At 39.1% G+C, this 20531-nt stretch overlaps 1 protein-coding gene across 5 annotated transcripts in view; it reads right to left on the minus strand.

Moving 5' to 3' along the window:
• Nucleotides 1–2610: 2610 nt before the first annotated feature.
• Nucleotides 2611–20531, minus strand: part of LOC140729248 (zinc finger CW-type PWWP domain protein 1-like) — a 215769-nt gene continuing 197848 nt past the window's right edge. For all 5 annotated transcript variants that reach the window (XM_073048813.1, XM_073048812.1, XM_073048811.1 and 2 more), the window contains one exon: nt 2611–7560. In XM_073048813.1, the coding sequence (XP_072904914.1) occupies nt 7166–7560 (395 nt within the window). In that variant the 3' untranslated portion in view covers nt 2611–7165. The remainder of the gene's footprint in view (nt 7561–20531) is intronic.

Raw genomic sequence — 20531 nt, forward strand, 5'->3', positions numbered from 1 at the left:
GGCTGTGGATCGGTTACTGCGGGATTCACGTGTGTAATCATGGCAGTTGCCATGACCCGTACAGCAGAGGGGGGTAATGTTGTGTTTTTTTTCCCACAACATTAGTAGGGGGGTATTTTGTTTTTTTTTTCTTTATATTTGAATTTTTTTCTATCTTTTTGCCTGGATGATTGGTGGGGACATGCATAGCAACATGGAGATTTTTATAAAGATTTCCCAGGATACCACGAAAGTGGAAAGATTAGGTATTATTATAGATTGGAGTAATATAATAAAAAAAATGACTAATCTACTAAATTTTTAAAGTTTTAATGTTAATGGGCTTAATGGGCCAGTAAAAAGAAAAAGAATTTTAACATATATTAAAAAAAAATGAGAACTCCGTGGGGCATGTGGGGATCTTCCAACATCCAGGCATTCCCTTTTTTTTCTTTCTTATTTTTTTAATAGGGATGTTAGGGGGGAGGGGTTAAGGGGAGGGGGGCTGGGTAACTTTTTTTCATACACATTTATTCTGTAACTATTTGAAAACAATAAAAAAAGTTTAAAAAAAAAAGAGAAATGGAAGATGATATTTAACCTAGAAAAGTGTGAAGTGATTCATTTTAGGTCGAACTTGAAGGCAGAATACAGGAATCTTGGAGGTCTTCATCCATAGATCCCTCAAAGTTGCCAGTTAAGTTCATAGGGTCGCTAAGAAGGCATATAGTGAGTTGGCTTTCATTAGTCGAGGGATTGAGTTCAAGTGCCTCAAGGTAATATTGCAGCTCTATAAAACCTTGGTTACACTGCAAGAAATAGGAGCAGGAGTAGGCCATTTGGCCCATCAAGCCTGCTCCACCGTTCAATACAATCATAGCTGATCTGGACATGGATTCATCTCCACCTATCTGCCTATTCCCTATAACCCTTAATTCCCCTACAATGCAAATATTGGAATATCGTGTTCGGTTCTGGTGCATCATTATAAGGAGGAGGAGGAGCTTAGGAGAGACAATGTTGCCTAACAGTGACTCCTTTGCTTGCATCTTCGGAAACAGCTCTATTTCTATCTTTAATATCTCCATTTTTTCCTTTCAGGGTTCTTTTGAAAACCCCGGCTTAGATTTACACATTGACTTTGGTTCTTTGTGGGAACGGGACCCGCTCTCGGGGTTTCACACTGGCCGTTATTCAATATGCCATAGATGCAGCCTAGGAGATTAGCTTGCCTTCAGAGTTCCGGGATCTCGTGTCTCTGGAGACCGGCGGACCAAAGGTCAGTGCCTCTGCAGGAATTCGGTGTGTCATGGGAGACAGAAGATTGAAAGCAGTGCTGGCTGTGTGCTCAGAGATCCGAGTTCTTTTAGGCACAGAGCTCGGAAAAAGCGACGCCATCATCATAAATCCAGTTGTTTGTTATGTCTCCCCTCTCACTGTGAAACGGAGACACCCATTTTTCACTTATTAGGGAGAGAGAGAGATCCTATGGTATGTCGAATACTGGGTGAGCAAGTAGTCTTTGGGGTACTGTAAGTCTGTGTCTTTGCTGATGCTTTGCTGCACGCTTGAGTGCTTGGTGGTGGGTGCCAATGCTTTTGTTTTGCTGGTGGGGGAGGGGGGATTATTGTTTTGCTGTTGCTTATGCGTGGGAGGGAGCGCTAGAGGGGGCTTTGGGGTTCTAACATTTAACTGTCATCCATTCTTTGGGGACACTCCTGGTTTTGTGGATGGTTGCAAAGAAAAAGTATTTCAAGATGTATATTGTATACATTTCTCTGACATTAAATGACCTTTGAAAGGGTAAGCTTTACAGGGTGCCAAGGAGATATACCAGGATGCTGCCTGGATTGGACAGCCTGTCTTAAGAGGGTAAGTTAAACGAGCTCGGGGTTTTCTGTTTGGTGAAAAGGAGAATGAGGGGTGAACTGATAGAGGTGTACAAGATAATCAGAGGCATAGAGAGAATGGGCATAATTTTAAGGCAATTAGAGGAAAGTACGGGAGGATGTTAGAGGTAAGTTCTTTACACAGAGAGTGCTGGTTGTGGGGAACACCCTACCGGAGTGACAGAGACAAATATATTAGGGGTATTTAAGAAATTTTTAGACAGACATGCACATGATAGGAAAACGGAGGATTATGTTGGAGGAAAGCATTAAATTGATGTTAGAATAGGTTAAGTGGTCGGCACAACATCTTGGGCTGAAGGGCCTGTACTGTGCTCTAATGTTCTATGTTCTTTGAATCCAAATTGACTCAGTTTTGATCACAATGTTATTCCCATTTTACTAGGCAGTACAGGAGGATGTCAGGAGCTGAGCCAGGTCAAATATGAAGAGTGCAACTTAACCCATTTAAGTTTTCACAAAACTAGTTGATGAAGTGACTACAAAAAGAAGGCTGAGTTTTAGTTAACATTGAAACGTCACAGCCTGATGGCACCATAAGAGGCACAACTTAAACTAAACAGCAGGAGAAGTCTTTACTGTAAGCATTCTGGACTGGAATGAGTGTGATAGCTTCCATCTCACACAGAATCCAATTTCTATACTCTTGGAAACACAGTGGATTCCAGAATACTGGGAATGATTCATTCAGAAATACACAACTTCCAAAACCATGTTTTTGAAATTCAATGTTCCTTTAATGGAAATAAACTTTTTAAATTTACCAACTGGAATTCAAATGCAATTCTTCCTCTCCAACTGACGTAGCAACATACATTTAAAATCACCAATAAGTACAAAAAGACCTAACCTAAGGACACATTTCAAATCTGAATTTGGCTTCAGATAACACACCTGTCATTTTATGAATGGAATCTTGTTTTTCTGTTGTAACGAACTAAATGCGGATTCCAATACATTTCAAGGAGTGAAAGTTTACAATCATTTCAAAAGTATCAAATGCATGAAGAAAAGGTTGACTCTAAAGAAGACCACACCACATAACACTGTACTGGTAATGGTTTTGTATTGTGTCCTCACCACTCAAAAAAAACGTCTGGAGAATAAAAACTGTTAAAACTATTAACCTGTTTACAACTAAAGGCTACAAATAAAATGTTTGTTTCCCTTCAGTGCAGTCACACACTACCACAACGTGGGAAAGTGCTGGAAACACTGGAGTCTGAGGAGAGAGGAACAGAGTTAGCGTTTCAGGTTTTAGAAACTATTTTGCTTTCTCTTTTTATGTTAAACATTAACTCACTTTCTCCTTCTATAGATGCTGCCTGACCTGCCGGGTGTTTCCAGAACTGTTTCTGTAGATTACCTAAAGTTGGACTTCATTTTAAAAGTTATCATTGAGGTATTGAACAATTTCAGAATTGTTAAGCAATGGTGAAGAGGCAAGATTAATTTCTTTAGACAAGAATATTTTAAGTGAGCCTTGACAGTGGGCCATGAAAGTTAGGCAGGGAAGAGACATTTCCATTTGTGGGTGAGACCAAAATGAAGTGCATATAATGTAGTAGTTAAGTCCAATTAAAGATTTAAGAGAAAATTCTTTCCCAGGAAAGTGGTGAGAATGTGGATATTGCTGAGACATGAGATAGTTGAAGCAAACTGGGATACATTTAAGTGAAAAGTCAATAAATACTAGGAGGGCAAACAGATGTATTGACAGAGATACAAGAAGCTACATATGTTAGAATAAAAAATAAAACTATTGGAGGAACTCACCAGGTCAGACAGCATCTGCGGAGGAAATGTAAAGTATCAACACAAAACACTGACAATCCAGTTTCCTGTTCAGATGCTGCCTGACCCTCGTGAGATTCTCCAGCAGTTTGTTTGTTGATGTATTGATAGAGATTGGCTGTTGAACTGGAGCTTGTGTAGAATGTCAACTGTGGGTGGGATCTATTTGGTGTTATATTTCTGTACTGTTTTTGCCATCAACAGAATTCAGAAGATCCTCATGTTCAGATCACTAATCATAATTTAAAGAACACCTTATTTTCCAGAGGCCTGCATTTACACGTGACTTCTTTCAAGAATATGCAATTGGCAAAATGCTGAGAAGGAAGCACCATCCCAGCAGTTTCTAATGGAGCATCTAGTTGGATATTAACAGAAAATCCTTCAGAAACAGCGATATAACTGGATATTCATTAATGTAACATTATTCCACAGATGGTGAGGGTGTGGCAGAGAACGGGAAGGAGATGGCAGTTGAAGATCATGTCAGGGTCTGGTGGAGGATTTCATTTGTTCACTAAGAATTGGGGGAGCAGCTGGGGGTGGAGATCAGGACAGTATCGTTCATCACAAGGTCAAGACCATCAGGCAATGTTATGCAGTTGATTCTTAGATTGGCGAGACCTGTCATGAAGCCCTGAAGAATGTTAAAATAAAAAAAAGGAGATGCAGCCACTCAGTAGAGTCTGAAAGTCTGCTATCATTACAATAGAATACAGTTGCTATAGCGACATTAAAATACAACGCCGTCTGGCAGCATCAACTGACAGACATTCAAGCTAATTGGGTGAGTTCTTGGCAGTGAAGCTGGCTATTGCTCTGGTGGGTGAAGAGACTGACAAATGATTGTCAGGCACTCAAGGCAACGACACTGTCAGTAGGCTGTACAGGCCCACCAAACACACCCAGTAAAAGGAAAGGTTTACCTTTTAAGGTGGCCCTTTCAACTATGTTCATGTTCCTAATGATAAACATGTAAAATTGCTACCCTGCCAGCACCTGAGCCAGCACTTTGGGTTGAAAGTCCTTCACCTTTAATCTGCAAACAATTCAGAATAGATCTTTAATAACCACCAGATGGATGTTAGCCTGCGAAGGAGTATCTCAATCCATTAACAGCCCTGTTTTTAAAGACAATGAAAGATCCAACAATGGTAAAGTATTCTTCAGCCTCTTTTGAACGTGAATTCAGCCTGTCCATTAACCTTGGCAGTTCCTTCCTGCCCTACACTCCAAAAAGATGACACAGCAGAGGCAAATTTTAAGGCAAAAGCTTTCTTAGATGTATCTATATAATTTAAATTAATATTTTAAATTTTTTTGTATCCTGTTTTGTTCTTTTAAGAACAAGGATTTCAGTCTAACATTCCAAAGCCCTTTGCTCATTCTACAATGGGTTGTGCTTTGTGAATGAGTCTGGGTAGTTGCCCATCCATATTCTTCACCTAGACAATGAATAGTTATCAATGGGATGAGCATAACAAAGTGCAGATGCCAGAACGCTGGAATAAAATCAGAAAATGCTGGGAACACTCGGCAGGTCAGGCAGCATCTGTGGAAAGATGAACAGAGTTTTAATATTTCAGGTTTCAGGCTCTCTCTTTCCCAGTTTCAACTTGAAACATTTCCCTTTCCACAGATGCCGCCTGCCCAAATGACTGTTTGCAGAATATTTTATCAGGGGGAGATTGCTTAAATTTAAGGAGGGATTAAATAATGAAGGAGAAACTGTTTCCAATGGATGTAAGTCTGAAAATCTGGGGGATGACAGAGCCAGATATGGGAAGGAGACACTGGAATATGGAGCAGAAACAAACTGCTGGAGAAGTCAGCCTGTCCAGCAGCACTTTACAGAGGGAGGGAATTGCCAATATTTTTGGTCAAGTTCCTGCATCAGGAGTGGTAAAGGGTTTCCACCTGAAACTTTGACAATTCCTTCCCTGCTTCCCCCACCTCCCAACACCACCCCACAGATGCTTGCTTCGCTCACTGAGTTTGCCCAGTAGCTTTTTATTGTGACAAGAAGAAAACCTCTATGCAACACATAGTTGACTTCTGGAATGTGCTATCTTCCTGTGGAAAATGTGGAGTAAACACCAGCTTTCAAAGGGGAACTGGATAAATACTTCACAAAGAGTAAAGAGCAGGAGTCAGCAAAATGAGGAGTGGAACTAACTGACTGTTCTTCAGGACTGGCACTAACCTGGTTGACCTAATTGCCTGCTCCTGAGTAAATACCATGCTATCATTCATTGAGAAGACTTTCACCATAAAGCTGAGATTTTGAAGTCAACAATAATATCCCAGCCAGACGCTGATTTGAAGGACCATACACTGAAGATGTAGAAACACTTAAAAGATAAATTAGAAATCACATTTACTACTATTGTGTTTTGTCTGGTTTACACCACATCACACTGTGCACACAACATGTTAAATGTATATATTAAGAACACCAGGAACTAATAATGTAGATTTACCATTTTAAACTTTTCTGGTAGGTCTGAATAAATTGGCAAACATCTGAATAAAATGCTAAACATCTAATTTAACTCATAACAGTGAACAGAAAGCTGGACCATACCACTGCCAAGAGAGTAACAAGATGCAGTAAATGTAGCTATTCACATAAATGATAAAACTATTATAATGGGAAACCGGTAGGTAACTATTAGAGAGAAGAGAGGGAAGCCACAGACTTGCATAATTACAAAAGAAGAACATTCTCCCTTTTGGAAACGATGTAACACAATAATACTGGCTGATTCACACTTCATATATTTGTCTTATTATATAACTCAGAAGAAGCTTTTAAAGAGTAGCCAATCTGATTAAACCATCACATGAAGTCAAAATTAACACTAGAATATCACCAAACTGGTTCTAATGAGACAGAACCTACAATTCTCTCCTCCAGGAGGACGACAACCTTGTTGTAGGGTTTGGAGGCTTGCATGCCTCAGTGACCCTGCACCTCTGGAGAACTGTTTAAATGTATTTGCCAATCTACGGTTCACAACCAGAACAGCTGCTCATTCGATAATAAACTTCAGAAATAAACTAAGCCTGCAGCATTCTTGCCATAAATCTCTGGACCACAATCTGAAAATGGTAGCCCTACAATAAACATAACCCAGATGCGAAGTATTTCTACAGCAAAACTCTGGATAACTATCTGAACGTACAGAAGTCCTATAATAAACCTATGGATTACAATCCAAATAAATTTTTGGCTCACAATCTGAACATGTGGTAATCCAGCAACAAATCACTAGATGACTGTCTGAATATGTGGCAGCCCTATAATAAACCTACAGATTCCAGGCTAAGCATGTGTTAGCTCAACAACAAATGCATTACCATGCTGACAAACAGCTGCTGCATGTGGTATGTGCTTGATAACTAAGTCTGCAATTGAGAATTAAACTAAGAGTTAAATTCTATTATAGAACACCCAACTGATAACAGCTGACAAATTTTATTTATTCTTCAAACATGAATTCAGCAAACTCTTCTTCTTCTTCTTCTTCTGACTTCTTAGCTGTTAAAATCTCCATGTCATCATCTGAGAACAAATTTATTTCTTGTTTTTTCTCTGTGGCTTCCAGAAACATCGCAGTAAAATCATTATTTTTCCTGCCTTTGCCTTTTCCAAGAGTCATGAAGGTATCTCTGAGGGTATCTTTCTGACCAATTGAATGTTCCTCCGCATTCAGATCAGAAGCAGCACTGTGCTCCATGTTGTAAAGATCTTTATTTAGGCAAGAAGTGTTCTTGCTATGATCATGGTTTGAGGCTTTGTTCACCTTTGGTTTTGCTTTCAGAAGACCCCTCTCTGGCTCCTTGACTCCAGTTGAGTCTGCAGCTTCCTCAAATTCTGTAAATATAGAAGCAATAAATATGTATTAAAGCAGACATTGATAACAACAACCTCTTACTCAATGTCAATAAGACCAAGGAACTGATTGTGCACTTCAGGAGAGGGAAACCAAAGGTCCATAAGCCAGTACTCATCGGAGGATTAGAGATGGAGAGGGTCAGTAAATTTAAATTCCTGGGTGTCACTATCTCAGAAGACCTGTCCTAATCCCATCATATAAATTTTATTGTGAAGAAAGCATAAAAGCACCTCTACTTCCTCAGGAGTCTGCAGAAATTCAGCATGACATCTAAAACTTTAACAAACTTGTATTGATGTGTAATGGTGAGTATACAGACTGGTATGGGAACACCAGTGCCTTTGAATGGAAAATCCTACAAAAGGTGGTGGATTCAGCCCAGTACATCACAGGTAAAGCCCTCCCAACTATTGAGCATATCTACATGAAACACTGTCATAGAAAAGCAGCATCTGGGACTTCCGGTAAGATGGCGATTGTTTAGTTGCTCTGAACTTTTGCTCCGTTATTCTTCTTACCTTTGCACTATGTGTCTCCCTTCTTAAACCTTAGTTAGGTATTTTATTAGTTCTCATTTACCTGCCTGCGAACACATCTATCTTATAATGGCTACCAAAAGTACCAAAACCGGGAAAAAGGAAACTTCTACGGCTTTGCCGGCTGACATTCTCGCTGTTCTGGAACAACATTGACAAGATACTTTAATGGATTTTAGAACTGAATTTAGAACTTCTTTCAACCAGCTGAATGTCAAACTGGATCAGATTAATGCTAGAGTGGATGATCATGCTGAACATTTATCTCGCATTGACGTAACTTCTGAAGATTTAAAACGCCGTGTTCAATATCTTGAAACTCTCTGCTCCAACCTAGAGGAGAAGAATAGCAAACTTTTTTCCAAAATGGTGGATCTTGAAAATCGGAGCAGACGTTGCAATCTACAAACTCTTGGTTTGCCAGAGGCCACCGAAAAGGGCTCTCCCGTTGAATTTTTTTCCAAGTTTCTCTGTGAGATTTTCGGGAAAGAATTTTTTCCGACTCCACCTGAGCTTGAAAGGGCACACAGGATCTATGTTCCTCAAGCAATTCTGGGTTCCCGCCCACGGCCGATTATTTTATGCTTTCATCAATACCAGGTGAAAAACCGTTCGATGATGGAGGCACGCTGCAGAGGTACTTTTGCCTTTCAAAATATGGTCATTCGTTTTGTGGAGGATTTTGCCCCCCAGGTTCTGAAGATGCGTGCTGAGTTTAAAGGTGTAATGAAATTGCTTTTTGATCGCGGTTTCAGACCCTCCCTCCGAAATCCAGCCGATCTTCGAATTACGCTTACTACTGGAGATTATAAGTGGTTTAAATCAGTGAAGGAGGCTGAGGTGTTTGTTGGAAGTCTTCCAGCCACCTCGTCTTCTTCGGAACCGGCCTGACCTTCTAAAATGGTTGATAAGTACTTCTCGAAGTAAAACTATTTTTTCCAAACTCAGACTTTACTTGAATAATTCAGTCATTATCTATTGAAACTCTAAGGGCTGTAGTCAATCTCTCCCTGGACTTGGTGCATTTTTTCTAAATAGATAATTTAAGTTTAATGTTTCCCTGCGAACTTTTAGATTTTACCTGTGTAATCTATTTTATTTTTGTATAACCTTATCTATAGAGAACTACAATTGTCTTTAACTTGTTTTGGAGGTTTGGAGTTTTTGTTGAAGGCCTCCCTGTTGGTTGATTCATAGTTTAAGTTTTGCTTTTTTTTTCTGTAAATGGTTGATAAGGACTATCTTTGAATTTTATAATTTCCCCCTTTTCTCCCTCCTTTTTTTTTCTTTTAATCTTTTATAACTTTTCGCGGGTAGGTTAGTTTTAGTTTTCTTCTGATTTTCTTTGTATTAAGTTTTATACTTCTGTTGAAGTTGTTCCTATTTATAATTCTGTTTTCTAGTGCATAAATTAGTTATTATTTGCTATATTATTATTACGGAACTTTTGTTAATGACACAGAACTGGAAGTCATACTTAGGTTAATTTTTTTGGTAGAGCTAGCTGCTTTTTTAGGTAGCCGTCTAATTTTGGGTTGCGGGGGGGGGTTCTCCAGTTCCAACACTACTCACTGTTTCTTTTGTTTTCCTTTGTTATTCAGGACATGTCTCTGTTTTGATTCTACGGATCTATGTTTACATTTTTGCTCCCAGACTGTTATTGTACTGCTTGATTTTTTATATGCCTGCTACCTTCTATGCACTAACAATTGATAATGGTTAATTCACTTAAATTTGTGAGCTGGAATGTAAAGGGATTGAATCATCCTGTTAAAAGAAGGAAGGTCTTCTCGCATATTAAACAACTCAAAGCTGACATTGCTTTCCTTCAAGAAACTCATATTCGTAGTTTTGATAATTCTTGGCTTCTGTCAAGGTGGGCGGGTCAGCATTTTCATTCATCCTTTGCTGCCAAAGCTAGGGGGGTCTCCATCCTTATTAATTCAAATATTCCTTTTGAACTCCATAATAAGATATCTGATACAAATGGCCGTTTTATTATTGATTCTGGTAAATTATACAATACTAAAGTTGTACTAGCAAACCTGTATGCTCCCAATTTTGATGATGTTAATTTTTTTGAACGTTTTTTCTCCTCACTACCAGATTTAAACTCATACTCTCTTATACTGGGTGGCGATTTCAATTGTTGGTTGATCCTAATTTGGATCGATCGTCCTCTGTTACTAGACTACTTACTAAATCTGCCTTAGCTATTCACTCTTTTCTCTCTAATTATGGTATCTCTGATATATGGCGTTTCCTTCATCCCACTGAGAGAGACTATTCTTTTTTTTCACATGTTCACCATACCTTTACTAGAATTGACTACTTTTTACTCGATAATCAACTTATTCCATTTGTCTATTCTTGTGACAATCAGAGTATACTGATTTCTGACCATGCCCCAATTACTTTGTCTTTAAATTTTCCTGGTCTCCCTCAGAGGAATAAACACTGGCGTTTTGATTCGACTTTATTATCGGATGATGATTTTCTAAAATTTACTAAGGATCAGATAACCTTTTATTTTAACACCAATACATCATCTGAAATGTCATCCCAGATTGTCTGGGATGCCATGAAAGCATACTTGAGGGGTCAAATAATCTCCTATACAGCAAATCTTAATAGAAAGTCCTGTGCAGATCGATTAGACCTCATTAATCAGATTAAAGAATTGGATCAACTGTATGCTCAAACTAAGAATCCTGAATTATACAAGAAGTGTGTAGAACTTCAAACTAAATTTAATATTCTGTCTACTCAACCTGTCGAACGCCAACTTCTTGAAAGTAAGAGTCGCTTCTATATTCATGGTGACAAATCTGGTAAATTTCTAGCCAATCAGCTGAGACGTTCCAAAGCCAAACAACATATTACAAAGATCCGGAAGGAGAATGGAGACTTTACATCGGATCACTTAGAAATCAATGACGCATTTTAAAATTTCTATTCTCGACTTTATTCCTCTGAATCTTTGAATGACAATATCTCTGTTGATCACTTTTTAAATAATCTGAATATTCCTTCGCTTTCATCTGATTTTAAAGCCAAACTTAATGCGCCTATATCATCAGAAGAAATATCTTTTGCAATTTCTGCATTGCCTTCAGGGAAATCTCCTGGACCTGATGGGTTCCCTGTAGAATTTTATAAATCATTCTCTTCACTTCTTTCCCCTCAGTTATTCTCAGTATTATCTGACTCGTTTAATTACGGTAAATTGCCACCCTCTTTTAATGAAGCATCTATTACTCTTTTATTAAAAAAGGGTAAAGACCCAACAGAGTGTTCCTCGTATAGGCCGATTTCTTTGCTTAATGTTGATGTTAAAATCTTGGCCAAAGTTTTGGCTTATAGATTAGAAACTGTTACTCCCTCTATTATTTCTGATGATCAAACTGGTTTTATTAAAAACCGTCTTCCTTTTTTTAACATTCGGCATTTATTTAACATTTTATATTCACCTCCAACTGGGATTCCTGAATGTGTTATTTCCCTCGATGCGGAGAAAGCATTTGATCGTATAGAGTGGAACTACCTTTTTGCAGTTTTAGAAAAATTTGACTTCAGTCAAAGTTTTATCTCTTGGATCAAATTGCTGTATTTGTGTCCTACTGCCTCTGTTTTGACTAATTTTCAGAAATCCCAGTTATTTAATCTCAAACATGGCACCCGCCAGGGATGCCCTTTAAGTCCCTTTCTCTTTGATTTGGCTATAGAACCTTTGGCGATAGCATTTCGAAATTGTCCTGAATTGACCAGGATTTGGAGAGGGGGTGTTGAGCATAGAGTTTCTCTTTATGCTGATGACTTATTACTTTTTCTTTCAAATCCGTCTACATCCTTACCTCCAATGTTTTCACTTCTTGATCAGTTTAGCCAGTTCTCTGGCTATAAACTTAATTTACATAAGAGCAAGCAAACTTTTCCCAATTAATAAAGAAGCACAAGAATTAACTTTTCGTGATCTCCCTTTTAAAGTAGTTCATAATCAATTTACTTACCTTGGGATTACAGTCACAAGGAAGTTTAAAGATCTCTTTCGTGAAAATTTTGCCAATCTTTCATATACTATAAAACAGAGTCTGTTACAATGGTCACCTCTATCTATGTCTTTGGTAGGTCGTATCAATGTTGTAAAAATGTATGTTCTCCCTAAACTTTTATATTTATTTCAATCAATCTCAATTTTTATTCCTAAATCTTTTTTCGATTCCTTAGACTCTATTATTTTGTCATATCTGTGGAAGAATTAGCACTCTAGAATTAATAAAGTTTATCTCCAAAAATCTAAAAAAGAGGGTGGCATGGCCTTACCTAACTTTTGTTTATATTATTGGGCAGCCAATATATGTTGTGCTACCTTCTGGTCTTTTTTCCATGGCCAACCCGAGTGCCCTAATTGGGTGGCAATGGAGTTGAGTTCCACTAAAGATTTATCTATCTCTGCACTTCTTGGCTCTGTACTCCCTAGTAGTTTGTCCAGATTAATTGTTAATCCTCTTGTTAGACACACTTTGCGTATATGGGCCCAGTTTAGGAAGTTTTATGGTTTCCATGGTTTTTCCTTTTCTAGCTCTATCTTACATAATCACCTTTTTTTACCTACTACGTATGATTCAGCATTCCATGATTGGTATAGGAAGGGCATTAGACATTTTGAAGATCTTTTTATTGATAATCGCTTCGCATCTTTTCAACAGCTCTCTGCTAAGTTCAATCTGCCCAATGCTCATTTTTTTAGATATCTCCAAATTAGACACTTTATTAATCCTTTAATTCCTAACTTCCCTGAAATGCCTGAGAAAAATGTTATGGATTTATTTCTTTCTATTAATCCACTAGGTAAAGGTTTAATATCATTTATTTGTGATAAATTAGCATCCTTACAACGGGCCCCTGTGGATAAAATTAGAATGGCTTGGGAGCATGATTTAAATATCTCCTTATCTGATGAGACTTGGGATTCGATTCTCAAATCGGTTAATTCAACCTCTCTTTGTGCTCGCCATTGCCTTTTACAGTTTAAGATTGTTCATAGAGCCCATATGTCTGAATCTAAACTATCTCGATTTTACCCTAACATTAGTCCTCTCTGTGATAAATGCAAAAGGGGCGAGGCCTCTCTTATTCATATGTACTGGTTTTGTCCTAGCTTGGAGAAATTTTGGAAAGACGTCTTCATAACGTTATCTTATATTCTGAATCACCACCTAGAACCTAACCCTTTAATTGCTTTGTTCGGTTTTTTGGGTGAGACAGATTTACGTCTGAGTTCGACTAAGTGTCGAATATTATCTTTTGCTTCTCTCCTGGCTAGACGTTTAATCCTCCTTAGATGGAGAGATGTTGCCCCGCCCACGCATGCTCAATGGCTTAATGATATTATGTCCTACTTAGACCTTGAAAAAATTCATTATTCAGTTCTTAATTCGGATACAAAGTTCCATAAGGTCTGGGGACCTTTTATTGAGTACTTTCATAACCTTCCTCTTAACTAAGGTTTTTTTTCCGGTCCCTTGCTTTCAGCTCCTTTTCTGTTGGTAGTAGGCATTAATATCTTCTGTTGCTAAGTGTATTTACAGTTTTGGGGGTTTGAATGTCCTGATGTATACTCTCTAGATTGTGTTGTGGTTGGTCTGGAGTTCTTTTTTGTTGTGGGGCTTGGGGAGGATACTAATTTTACATATCTTCAATTTGGGTGCTTTCTCAATTATCTTCTTTTGTATTATATTATTATTGTATGTTTATTTTTGCACTGTATTAATGTTCTTCATTTCGATCTGGGTTTTTTTTTTATTTGTAGCAATGTAGAAAATGTATTAAAAAACTAATAAAAAAAAAGAAAAGCAGCATCTATCATCAGAGATCCTCACCGCCCAAGCCAAGCTCTTTCTTTGCTGCTGCCATCAGGTAGAAGGTACAAGAGCCTCGGGACTCACACCACCAGGTTCAAGAACAATTACTACCCCTCAACCATCATGCTCTTGAACAAAAGAGGACGAGTACACTCATCTATTGAGATTGCCCCACAACAAATGATCTCACTTTAAGAACTCTTTATCTTGTTACTTCATACCATTATTTCTATTTATTTATATTTGCATTCGCAGTTTGTTGTCTTCTATGCTCTACTTGATCTTTCATTGATCTTGTTTATAGTTACTATTCTGAGTATGCCCACAGGAAACAGAATCTCAGGGCTATATGCGGTGACATATATGTACTTTGATAATAACATTTACTATGAATTTTGAACTTTTAAGTAGAAAGGAAAAAATCACTGGAATCCATCCTTGAAAATATCTCTAATTGGAGAATAGCCATTACTTGCATAAGACTATTCCTGATTCACCCTCCTCTGAATAAAACTACATGCTGACAAGAGTGAATTCTTCCAATAACTTGCACATATTTTAAAATAACTTGCCTGTTTTTCAAAATGATCCAAGGTGGTAGCCAACAACTTGCTATTAGATCTTTATTGAAACATTCTGTAATGGATTCTCAGCATAACATTCAATCTTGTTCTTCTGGCATAAGCACTAGGTTTCCATCCAGCACTTCACTCCTGCCATACAGTTTAGCTAGTTTCATGAGGAAGGAATTTCAAGTGCAAATGCATATCTTGCTGCTAGGTTCAAGTAAATTCTATTGGTCATGTCCTAACCTGTATCAGTATGCCCTCTGAGTTCATTATGTACACTGAGTGACCACAGCAGTAATAAGTGATTAGGAGTTGGTGCAAGCTGCAGAGTTTTTCAAGTTTGTAAATCCCTCCAAGACTTTCTTCCCTTCCTGTTTCTGGAAGCTTCTCCATCTCTATAACCATCTCTGATCTCTGCACTCCTTAGTTTTGGCCTTTTGCCTTATCCCTGGACTTCATCGCTCCTCCACAAGTGTCTGCACCTTTAGCTTATTCTGGACAATTAAAGAGCTAAGTGGAAAGACAGGATTCAGGAATGTCCCACCTCTGTGATGACAGAAACCAATATATAAGTGTTGAAGACAAGATGAAAGACACGTTCTGTCCAGATACCAACCTTCACCCATTTAAATGACTCCATATGGGAGGAAGGGCTGGGAGCATGGATACATGCTGAGGATCTGAGCTCCACATCTAACTGCACCAGTGGCCAAGCTGCTCCACTACAGCAATGACAGCCATTTAACATGGTGGATAATTGCCCAAGATATCCTACCCATAAAAAACAGGACAAACCCATTCCAAAGCAACACACACAAAATGCTGGAGGAACTCAGCAGGCCAGGCAGCAACTACGGAAAAGAGTAAACAGTTGATGTTTTGGGCCAAGACCCTTTGTTGGGACTGGAAAGAAAGTGAACTCTGAGTAAGAAGGTGACAAGAGGGGAGGAAGAAGTACAAGATGGTAGGTGATAGGTGAAACACCAGGAGAGGGGCAGAGGTTAAGTAAACAGCTGGGAAGTCCATTGGTCAAAGAGATAAAGGGCTGGAGAAGGGGGAATCTGATATGAGAGGACTGAAGACGATGGAAGAAAGGGAAGGGGAGGAGCACCAGAGGGAGGTGATGGGTAGGTAAGCTGATAAAGTGAGAGAGGGAAAAGGGGATGGGGAATGGTGAAGGATGGGGGGGCAATTATCAGAAACCAATGCTCATGCCATCTTGTTGGAGGCTACCCAGTCAGAATATAATGTGTCTGTCCTCCAGCCTGATTGTGGCCTCATCGCAGCAGTTGAGGAGGCCATGGACTGACATGTCCCAATATGAATGGGAAGTAGAATTGAAATGGGCAGCTACCAGGAGATACCGCTTTTTCTGGCAGATGGAGGCTATTGGGATATCCCACTCTAGTTTAAACCCAACTGTGCAGCATTAGCAAACATTCCTGCTAGGATATTAGTCTCCCTCCAGTTCAAATCCATTCCTGCTAGTTAATCCCAATCCTTTGCTAAATGGTAAAAGGAACTAGTGCTAGCAAACAGCAGTTTACTCACAGCAAACATTTGTGGAGCTGCTTTGTGTCTTTCGAAAGGGAAAATATGAGGCCAGGTACAAACAGCCAAGAAAACGCACGACACTTATAATATTACCTGTGGTGGAGACGATGAATTCTAGACTTGCCAGCCACTTGAGAATCCACAGAATTGTAGTGGAGACAAGCTATCCTTAACCTTAAAGGATTGTCTAAGGCAGACAGAAATAATAAACTCAAGAGATTCTGCAGATGCTGCAAATCCTGAGTAACACACACCAAATACCTGAGGAACTTAGCAGGCCAGGCAGCATGTTTGGAGAGGAATAAAAAAATCCACATTTTGGGCTGAGACCCCTCATCGGACTTGGAAATAATGTTCTCTCCAAGCTCAGTTTAGATTCAGGTAGGTAGACTTTGCTTCATATTTCACTACCACCTCATTTTAAACACAGACATAAGAATTCAATTTTAGAGATGAGGTGAAAGTGATTCTTTTGACATCTTTGTAGCAAATTATCAACTCTGGCATTAAGAAAATCTGGTAAAAAGAAACCCTTGAAAATCCAGATATCTCTTCATTAGATGCAGTTATATCTTGAAGGAAGGAAGGTGCCTGTATTGGAGTTCGATCATATCAGCTTAGATTTATCCACAAGAGGCCTAGGCCCAGACATTTTCAGATGCTTCATCAATGACCTTCCTCTAATCATGAAGTCAGAAGTGGGTACATTAGGTGATTATTACACAACATTCAAATAAATCATGACCTCTCAGAAAATGAAGCAGTTTATGCAGGTATGCAACTAGACGTAGGCAACATTCCAACGTAGACTATGATGCGGTAAGTACCATTCATGCCACACAATGGCCTGGCAACGTCCATTTTCAACGAAAATCTAACCACCTAACCCTGACATCCAAAGTCACTTCTATTGGTACATTCTCCCACTATTGACATCATGGGGAATACTATTGACAGCAACTTATCTGGAGTAACATGTGCACACTATGATTACAAGAGCAGGATGGAGGATGGATATGCTCAGCAAAATCTCACTTCCTAACTCCCCAAAGCCTTTCCATCTACAAAAACAATTCAGGATTGAGATGGAATATTTTTGACTTGTTTGAGTAATTGCAGCTTCCCAAGAAGTTCAACCACATGTAGGACAAAGAAACCTGCATGACCAATGTCTTACTCACCACACTAAAAGTTACTCAATCTACAATGCACCAAAGAATCTCACATACTCCACAACCTCAACCGCAAAGAAGGGAGACAACCTCAAGTTCAATTTCAAGTAAAGTTAATATCATTCAACCATACACATGTATACAGCTAAAAGAAACATTGTTCCTCTGTGGCCAAAGTGCAAAACACAGTACATATAGTCACACCAGCACAGTCACAAAATAACATTACTGCAAGTGCCCAAGGGAAAACGATTACTTGTATTATCTCCAATTTACACATTGCCTTCATTTGTTGAAACTTCATGCCTAAACTTTGGAAACATCTAACAAATAATCTACAGTCCTTTATGGAGGCAGATTGCCATTACCTTCCTAGATGCAATTAGGAAGAGACGTTAAGTACTTGCCTTTCCAGCGAATGCCTAACTGGTGGAGGCACATAGTAATTCAGCATGGAATCAAGCCATTCAGCCCAACCTACCCATGCAAACCTAGGTTCACATCTAAGCTAGTTCTATTTGCCTGTGTTTAGCTCATATTCTTCTACACCTTTCCTATCAATGTACCTGTCCCAGTGCCTTTTAACTGTTGTTAATGAACATGCCTCAACCTCTTCCTATGGCAGCTCATTCTGCATATAAGACACAGGAGCAGAATTAGGAGATTTGGCCCATTGAGTCTACCCCACCATACCATTATGGCTGATTAATTATTCCTTTCAACCCCATTCACCTGCCTCCTCCCCATCATCTTCGACATTCTTACTAATTAAGAACCTATCAACCTCCACTTTAAATATAACCAATGACTTTGCCTCCAGAGCCGTGTGGCAAAGAATTCCACAGATTCACACCCTCTGGCTAATGAAATACCTCCTCATCCCTGTTCTAAATGAATATCTCTCTACTGAGGCTGTCCTCTTTTCCAAGACTCATTCACCATAGGAAACATCCTCTCCACATCCACTCTATTTTGGCCTTTCAATATTCAAAGATTTCAATAAGATCCCACCTCATTATTCTAAGCTCCAGTGAGTACAGACCCAGAGCCATCAAACGCTCATCATATGCTAACCCTTTCAATACCAGAATCATTCTCATGAACCTCCTCTGAACGCTCTCCAATGCCAGCACATCTTTTCTTAGATAAGGGTCCCAAAACTGTTCATAATACTCTAACAGCAATCTGATCGATGCCTTATAAAGCCTCAGCATTACAACCTTGCTCTAATGTTCTAATCCTCTCAAAATGAATGCATGCATTGGATTTGGCTTCCTCACCACCAACTCAACCTGCAAATTAACCTTTAGGGAATGCTGCACAAGGATTCCCAAGTCCCTTTGCACCTCTGTTTTTTTGAATTTTCTCCGTTTATAAAATTGTCAATGGCTTTATTCCTTCTGCCAAAGTGCATGACCATACACTTCCCTACACTCTATTCTATCTGCCACTTCTTTACCCATTCTCCCAATCTGTCCAAGTCCTTCTAAAGACTTCTTGCTCCCTCAACACTACCTGCCCTTCTACCTATTTTCGTAGCATCTGCAAACTTGGCCACAAAGCCAGTAACATCATGAAGGATCTCACACACCCTGCTCATGGACTGTTTGTTCCACTTCCATCAAGGAGGAGGCTACGTAATTTCTCCAAGCATTAAAACTGATCAGCATCTCCACCCACTAACTCCACCAGTACTTTATCATTTCTTGTCAGTCAACTTAAGTACAGCACAGTGTCATTTTATGGACATACAATCAATGTATATAAGCTATTTTATGTATTTCTATATATTGTATGTTTTCATTATTATTGCATTCTTTATATTTTGTGCTACATCGAATCCGGAGTAACAATTACTTCATTCTCGTTACATATTAAACAATCTTGAATCAGTTCTGTCATCCAAATCATTGACACATAACATGAAAAGAAGAGGTCCCAACACCAACCCCTGAGGAACACCATTAGTCACCAGCAGCCAACCTGAAAAGGACCTGTTTATTCTCACTCTTTGCTTCCTGCCAGTCAGCCAATCTTCTATCCATGGTAGTATCTTTCATGGGCACCTGTTAAGCAGCCTTATATGTGTCACCTTGCTAAAGGCCTTCTGAAAATCCAAGTAAAGAACATCCACTGACTCTCCTTTGTCTATCCTGTCTGTTATTTCTTCAAAGAATTCCAACAGATTTGTCAGGCAAGATTTCCCCTTAAGGAAACCATACTGACTTGGGCCTATTTTATCATGTGCCTCCAAATACCCTGAAACTTTATACTTAGTAATGGACTCCAACATCTTCCCAACCACTGAAGTCTGGCAAACTGGCCTATAATTCTCTATCTTTTCTCTCCTTCCCTTCTTAAGGAGTGAAGTGACATTTGCAATTTTCCAGTCCTTTAGAACCATTCCAGAATCTAGAGATTCTTGAAAGATCAATATTAATGCTTCCACAATCTCTTCAGCTACCTCTTTCAGGACACTGGGGTATAGTCCATCTGGTCCAGGTGACTTATCTATCTTCAGGCCTTTCGGCTACCCAAGCACCTTCGCCTCAGTAACAGTAACTACACTTATCTCTGCCCCAACAATCTTGAATTTCTGGCAAAATGCTAGTGTCTTCCACAGTGAAGACTGATGACAAATAATAAGTTCATCCGCCATTTCTCTGTACCCCATTACTACCTCTCCAGTGTAATTTTCCAGTAGTGCAATATCCACTCTCACCTTTTGTTATCCTCTTTTATATCATTGGCTAGCTTACCTTCATATGTCATCTTTTCTCTCATGGCTTTTTTAATTGCCTTCTTTTGGTTTTTAAAAGTATTCTGAAGGGAGGCTAAGCCACAGTTGTCTTATCCCCCCTTTAGAATACTTCTTCATCTTTGGAAGGTATCTATCCTGCCCTTCAGAATTGCTCCACGAAACTCCATCCATTGCTGTTCTGCCGTCATCCCTGTTAGTAACCCCTTCCAATCAACTTTGGTTAGCTCCTCTCTCATTTCTCTGCAAATCCCTTTACTTCACTGTAATGTTGATATATCTAACTTTACCCTCTCCCTCTCAAACTGCAAAACAAATTCTATCATATTATGATCACTGTCTCCCAAGGGTTCCTTTACCTTAAGCTCTCTAATCAAATCTGGTTCATTACCCAAACACCCAATCCAAAATTACCTTTCCCCTAGTGGGCTCAACCACAAGCTGCTCCAAAGAGCCATCTTGGAGACATTTTACAAATTCCTTCTCTTGGGATCCA

The sequence above is a fragment of the Hemitrygon akajei genome, chromosome 6 (genome assembly GCF_048418815.1).
Source record: "Hemitrygon akajei chromosome 6, sHemAka1.3, whole genome shotgun sequence".
Classification (NCBI taxonomy): domain Eukaryota; kingdom Metazoa; phylum Chordata; class Chondrichthyes; order Myliobatiformes; family Dasyatidae; genus Hemitrygon; species Hemitrygon akajei.